The following is a 7,390-nucleotide window of genomic DNA, read 5'->3' as shown; positions in this document are numbered from 1 at the left end:
TTTAAGGGAGCGGCTTGCTGTTGAGTCCGCCCTGTGACCCTGTCTGCAGCTGTGCCTGGCACCCTTATTTCGATGTGTGCTACTTTGGCGTGTAGACGTACCCTCGCAGCGCCTATTTCGATGTGGTGCCGCGCAACGTCGAAGTTGAACATCGACATTGCCAGCCCTGGAGGACGTGTAGACGTTATTCATCGAAATAGCCTATTTCGATGTTGCTACATCGAAATAAGCTATTTCGATGTAGGCTTCACGTGTAGACGTAGCCAATGGCTGTCAGAGCAGGGTCAGAAAGTTGCTTACAGGCCTACAGCCTTCCCTACCCATTCCATAAGTTGGTGCAGCAGCCTTTCCGTTAGCACGCTCACCCACAAGTTAGTTCAACTGAGTGTCTCACTTCTTGCATGGCAAAGTGCTTTTTAGTGACAGGCAAAAAGGAAAAGACTTCTTGTGGGAGCTTTTAAAAGTGTATCTGAATTATTTTAAAAATGTTTATGAATTAAAATTGAGAAACTTCTTGAATATATTGTAATCAAATCCTGAGGTGCATTTCACTGAAAAGCATATCTGCACTTCTACAATTGTCATATTATATATAATTATTCTTTTAAAAAGCTAACAATGTAGAGGCACAAATAACAAGCAGTTTCTAAGACCCATAGAAGCTTATTATCTAATAAATTTGTTAGTCATTAAGGTGATACAAGATTGCTTGTTATTTTTGAAGCTACAGACTAACACAGCTACTACTCCTCTGAGACTATTTACAATGTAGAAGCAGGTAAAGTAATTTTGTTTGACAATTTATTTTACAGACAGAAGTGAGTGTGCTTTAGAGGCCATGTTGTGTAACACAATACCACTAAAGCTGTGTCTACACGTGCACGCTACTTCGAAGTAGCGGCACTAACTTCGAAATAGCGCCCGTCGCGGCTACACGCGTCGGGCGCTATTTCGAAGTTAACTTCGACATTAGGCGGCGAGATATCGAAGTCGCTAACCTCATGAGGGGATCGGCATAGCGCCCTACTTCGACGTTCAACGTCTAAGTAGGGACCGTGTAGACGATCCGCGTCCCGCAACGTCGAAATTGCCGGGTCCTCCATGGCAGCCATCAGCTGCGGGGTTGAGAGATGCTCTCTCTCCAGCCCATGCGGGGCTCTATGGTCACCGTGGGCAGCAGCCCTTAGCCCAGGGCTTCTGGCTGCTGCTGCGGCAGCTGGGGATCCATGCTGCAGGCACAGGGTCTGCAACCAGTTGTAGGCTCTGTGTATCTTGTGTTGTATAGTGCAACTGTGTCTGGGAGGGACCCTTTAAGGGAGCGGCTTGCTGTTGAGTCCGCCCTGTGACCGTCTGCAGCTGTGCCTGGCACCCTTATTTCGATGTGTGCTACTTTGGCGTGTAGACGTTCCCTCGCAGCGCCTATTTCGATGTGGTGCCGCGCAACGTCGAAGTTGAACATCGACATTGCCAGCCCTGGAGGACGTGTAGACGTTATTCATCGAAATAGCCTATTTCGATGTAGGCTTCACGTGTAGACATAGCCTAAGAGAGTTTTCTACCCTTTGCATGCTCCTTCCCTCAATTTTTGACTTACTGGATTTATTTCACATACAACTTTCATATCTGAGCCTTTTTTTCTTTCTATGTTTCTATGCTAATCTTTCTATAATGATAAAATTTTTCCAACCCTTCCATGTTTTGCCAGTTGCCTAGAGTCATTTCCCAATTACATCTGGAACCAGAGTCAAAAACAGCTCAGGATCACAAATAAGATTACCTCAAGTGGCACCTCAGTGAAATCACTACATAATCTTTTCTCAAGGACCCAGAACTGTAAAGGTGAGACTGACTATTCTTGTCTATTGCACTTTCCTTAAGAGCTTTCCTCTTTGCAAAAATAGCTTTGCTCTTACCTTACGGATGGTGAGCATCTCTCAGTTACGTGGTGCAAGCTAAGAGTAGCTCAGACTTCCTTTAGTATAGTTACTCCAAATGTCATTGGTAGCAACACCTGATGGTCTATAAACTCAGTCCAACTCCTGTTAAAGTAATTGGGAAGATTCCTATTGACTTCAATGGGTATTAGATCAGTCACAACTTCTGTTGTTCAGGAATCATTTAACTTGATGGAAAGGAGAGCAACTTAACTAAAGTGTTTGCATTATTCTTTCCCCAGAGGAGTACCTGATACTGAGCAGCAGTATGAGTTGGTCTCTGGGAGACTGGACACCGTAGGCTGCTTTCCCGATACTTTTCAAGGAAACTCATTTTAATATAGACACAGGATAAACCAACAAAGAACAAAACTCAGCCAGTTCTTGTTAAACAAATGTTACTTTATCCTATTACTTAAATTGAGATGAGGCCTCTTTTTCTCTAAAAGGATTCAACCCTCCCCCTCATTGCGATGATTCTGAGCTAAACCCAAAGAAAACATTTTCTAAAAACAAATCTTATCTCAGGATTTTTAATCTTAGGAGTTAAGAAACAGGAAAGGTCTGCTTCCAACTAGCAAGACTCGGCTGGCTTTCCCACTGCACAAATACAAAGTAAAGCTGATGGTATCCTGAATGGTAGAATGACAAGGAACAGTTGCAAAGGATTATTGCATTTTCTTTCAGACTTTGAAAGGGGCTGTCTTGCTGACATTCATTTGTTAATCTTCATGTATTTTTCTTTTCTGAGAATCAGGAAAACAACATCACTGCATTCTGTAAATCTTTCAGACATGGATTTTCTCTGTTGACTAGTGTGTAGTGTATCAACTGTTTTGGAAGGCCAGATCAAGTATTGCTATTGTCTGTCTTTGTTGCTAGAGAATATCTTCACCCAACTGATAAAGTTAAAAAAATAAAAGTATTGACAAAAGCAGATTTTTCATAACACCTTTATAATGAATATTCTTATGTCTGATCTACACTTAAAAATCAGATCACTTCTTAAGTCACTCGGGGAGCTGCGAACAATTTTGCACCTTGAGTGTCAGAGCTAAGAGGACCCAACCCCTGGGGTACATCAATGGAAAAATTGTTATTGAATCAGCTACCCGCTCTTGAAGAGGTGGATTAACTATGCCCATGGGAGAAGAAAAAAAAATAGAAAACAAAAAAAGCCCCTCTGACAATGTAGGAAGTGTCTATGCTGTGATGCAGCCATGTAACTGTGTTCCTCTAGTACTGTACAGATATACCCTTCCTCTGATGCTGTTAAACACTATCATAACACCAGCAAGTCAGCGAATTATTGTAACAAAACTTTTAATTTCATTTATAAAAAAATAAAGATATTTACATTTGCAACTCATTTGATGGCATTCTCATTACAGCACTTTACTAGATGAAGAAATGTAACTAGAATACACGACAGGGTTAGCGTCATTTATAGGTTAACATAATATGACATGACAGACTGTTTCAAAGATCTTAAAATTCTTTACCTTCTCTAGCTTGATACAAATACATTCCTTATAACACACGTGCCCAAGTTTTAGAGTAATGATCTCTTCCAGGTTAAGACATAGGATTTTTGTCCTAGCCATTAACATGTCCTAGGGCACCTTAACGTATAAGGAAAAGCAATAATCTAATTCCAAAGGCCATAAGCTAACTGCTACTGCTTATGCTATTTTCAGTGTCTTTAAGAAAAATCTGGTTAAAAAACACAAAAGTAATAGGACTATATTTACTGCATAGCTGCGGGAAATTCACAAATACAAAAGCCATCAAAATATATTAGAAATCTATTTGAATTTCAAAACTACTCTAGAATACTGCTTTGGAATACAAATAACACTGTTTGGGATTAGCTTGTAGAGTCTGATTTTGGTCCATGCTTTTAATTCTGTAATGTTACATTTCTCTTCCATTACTTTAAAAGCCTCAAGTCAACAGGTCTTCAGGCAGTGGTAGTACTAGTAATCATGCAGCAAAAGAAAGGCCTTTCCAAATTCTGGATTTCTGCTGCTGCAGCCAGTTCAGAGAAATTGCCACCTCACCTCCTCCCTTCTGCATTCCTTCCCTTTAGGAACATTCCCCTTTAACTCTAAGGGAAAGAAGAGCTGGGGTACAAAGATTTCATACAGTTTGTTATAGATGGTGTCTAGTCACCATCCTTTAGACGTGTGCCCATGAAAAGAAAAAATATCCAGCAAAAAAATTAACTTTGCTTCAATTAAGCTGTAGTTCCACATAATCTGTTGGCTGTAGAAACTTCCTTGCTGTCAGATTCTGGTCTTCCTGAAACCACAAATGGCCAAGTCTGAAAACAAACAAAAAAGGCATTTCACATTAGAAGTGATTCCATGATAAAGTAAAACTAGAGCTTGTGCAGTTAATTTGCTGGTCCCCGCTCCCACATCTTTAAAAACAACCATTTTAGTCACACTGGGAAGCACTGCAAACTGGTTCTCTCTAAAAAGTATTATTTTATTTGGACTCAAATGCACTTCAACTATACTGTTATTACCAACATCCACTTATTTATGTCCAAACATTTAAAAATTGCTTTGTAATTGTTTTCCCAGTTGTATAAACAACAGACTATTAAACTAGTGCTAAATATTCAAGTATCTTATGACAACTCTTCTTTATGCCTCAAGTCTTGATGTTTTGATTTAGGCTGATTTTTGATTCTAGTGTTCCAAAATGACCCAAAGAATGACTTAAAATTATCCTCAATGATTTAACTTGCTTTCAAGGAATGAGTCTGTTAAAGGTTTCTGATTCCAACTCCTCAACGTAAACACATACCACCCTTGCATCACTGTAGGCCCATGGTAGCTCTTAGAGACTATACTGGAGTACATGATTACTGTGATTTTTTCCAAAGCCGTAACTGAGCAGAAAGTCTGGGTCTTCTTTTGATAATAAGCAAAGCTCCGAGTGACTGAGCCACACAATTTATAGAAATAGGGAGAAATCAAAAAATAATGAAAAATGCAGTAGACCAACTACTGATGCACTGACCTTAAACATACAAAGTGAGAGAGTTAGCCTAGATAAGTTATATCAGGGAGGTGCAAAGTGGGGGCAGGTCCTCCCAGGGGAGGTGAAATTTCCTAAGTGGGAGCGGGGGCAGAGCATGACCGGCTGCTAAGTCTCAGGCTCATCCATCTCATTGAAAATATTGAAATATGTTACTGTTTTTATGTATTCACATTTAAATGTCAATTAATAAAGATTTCAAATTCTACATATTTTCTTCCATGTGCCAAATGTTTTGTTTTGTTTTGCTCATAGGAACACAACCAAAATTTCCATTGATTCGGATTACATTAAGACAGGTTGGGAGAGCCCAGCTCACTGCAAGGACAAAAAGTGGGGCCCAACCTAAAAAGTTTGCTCACTCCCGAGTTAGATGATTCTTTTTCAGGGAGAAGTGGCAACGCATAAACCCAAACATACTCCTATGGGTCTGTTCTCCCTCTCTGCAAACACCCTCTCCCAGAGGTGCTGTGCCATCATCTCCAACCCGCAGAGCGGGACCGGGCTGACTGCCAGGGTTCAGAACCAAAGGTGCCAGCTCTTGCTGTGAGCCCAACTTCACAGCCTGGCACAGGAATGCCGAGCCAGCCACCCCTCGCTGCTTCGGGCTCGGGCTCTGGCCCTGCCAGGATACCCCCCCGGGCACCTGAGGCCTCTTGGAAATGGGACCCCTGTGTGTGCCTGCCACCCGCCCGTCCCGCCCCAGCCTCGCCGCGGGGCCGGGGGCTCACCAGGTTGACAGGATGCAGGTAGCCGTGCTCGTAGCGATCCTCCTGCAGCAGCTGGCGCAGGTGGGCGATGTAGCTGGAGGCCAGGCGCAGCGTGTCCAGCTTGGAGAGCTTGGTGTCGGGCGGCACCCAGGGCAGGCTGGTCTTGAGGCGGGAGAACGCCTTGCTCAGCACCCGCATGCGGGCCCGCTCGCGGGCGTTGGCGGCGTTGCGCTGCGACTGCTTGCCCTCTGCCGGCGCGCCCCGGCCCTGCAGCGCCGCCTTCCTGCCGCCCGCCCGGGCCCGCTTCCTCCGGGGCCCCGCCGCGCAGCGCCCCTCGCAGCCCTCCTCCTCCTCCTCCTCTTCTTCCTCCTCGTCCTCCTCCTCCTCGGCCGCCGAGGACTGGTCCGGCGCGGCGCAGGGCGGCCCGCGGGCCGGCGCGTAGCCCAGCTGCAGCCCGCGCAGCTCCATGGCCGACGGCCGCTCCTCGGCGTCGCTGGCCGAGCCCGTGGGCATGGCACGCGCGGGGAGAGCCGGGCGGGCAGCGCAGGCGACGAGTCCGCCCAGCCCCGCCCCGCCCTCCGCGCGCGCCGGGACGCTCGGGGATACCCCCTCCCCCCACCCCGCCAACGGGACTATATAGCCGCGGGCCCGGAGCGAACCATCGGCAGGGGCGCAGGGGGAGGGCCAGGGGCTGGGTGGGGGGCGCGCGCTCCCGCCTTCCCATGCGGGCAGCGCGCCCGGAGCTCTCTCCCGGCCCACCGCGCTTGAGCCCTTCCCCAGCGCCGCGGGGAGCGCGGGCCGTGGCGCTGCTGCGGGACACGCGCGCGCCGGCCGCGCAGCGCTCCCGGGTCTGGTGCCCGCGCTGGGCGGCTGCAGCCGCGCAATGGCTGCGGGACTCCCCGGCCGCCCCGCACCAGAGGGGCTCGGCCGAGCCCTTCGCAGGGGGCTGGGCGGGGCCCGGAACTGTCCCTACCCGAGTGACGCGCCCGCCAGCCCTGCCTCGCTGGGCCGAGCGGCCGTCGGGATCAGTCCCGGGGGGGAGGGGGCGGGAGCTCGGTGTCAGCCTCCAGTGCCCGCAGCGCTGTGCAGTCCCGCGGAGTCAGCACCCCCCCGGGCCGGCTCCACAAGGCCAAGTCAGCGGGTGTAGTAGCCCTGGTTTAACGGGGCTTCCACCTGTTACAGGCGGGGCCCGCAGTGAGTGCCAGGCAGCGCCTGGGTTAGTCCCCGCGCACAGGCCGGCTGCGCGGCTGCTCGGGGAGCAAAGCGGCTCTGACACGATTCCTGCTGAAAGGCGCTTCAAAGAGCGGGCGCGGTTGGGCGGCGCCCAGAGCGCGCGCGCGCGCGCAAAGTTACAGCAAGCGGGAAAGGGCCCCGAGCGGAGCCGGCGGAGAAAGGTCACGCAAACTGAATTGACTCAAGCCGATGCGGAACCCGCAGGGCTGTGCCGCCTGTGCGGATTTGAGCCGGGCAGCTCTCCCGCGAGAGCGCGCCGTAGTACTGCCGTGTGCGGGACCCCGTTGGAAGCGGCCGTCTAGCACTCGCTCGTTCGCGGGAAGTGGTGACACACAGACGCCATCGAGAAATAACTTTGGACAGAAGCGGAATAGAAATCTCCTGACAAAAATGAAAACTCAGCCCTGGTTATTCTTGGGCCTTCCTGACCCTGTCTAGATACAAGTCACTAGAATCACCGTCCCA

The 7,390-nt window shown here is 48.6% G+C and overlaps 1 protein-coding gene across 1 annotated transcript; it reads right to left on the bottom strand.

Moving 5' to 3' along the window:
* Positions 1-3,249: 3,249 nt before the first annotated feature.
* MSC (musculin) lies at positions 3,250-6,949 on the bottom strand. Its single transcript, XM_074985735.1, has 2 exons — positions 5,714-6,949; positions 3,250-4,257 (listed from the first exon to the last, which is right to left on the bottom strand). The coding sequence occupies exons 1-2, from the start codon at positions 6,203-6,205 to the stop codon at positions 4,171-4,173; spliced, it is 579 nt and encodes a 192-aa protein (XP_074841836.1). The 5' UTR covers positions 6,206-6,949; the 3' UTR covers positions 3,250-4,170.
* Between the last annotated feature and the right edge of the window lie 441 nt (positions 6,950-7,390).

Source organism: Carettochelys insculpta, chromosome 2 (assembly GCF_033958435.1).
Source record: "Carettochelys insculpta isolate YL-2023 chromosome 2, ASM3395843v1, whole genome shotgun sequence".
Taxonomy (NCBI): domain Eukaryota; kingdom Metazoa; phylum Chordata; order Testudines; family Carettochelyidae; genus Carettochelys; species Carettochelys insculpta.
The sequence above is the reverse complement of the archived record's forward strand: the minus strand, read 5'-3'. Positions and strand labels throughout refer to the sequence as shown.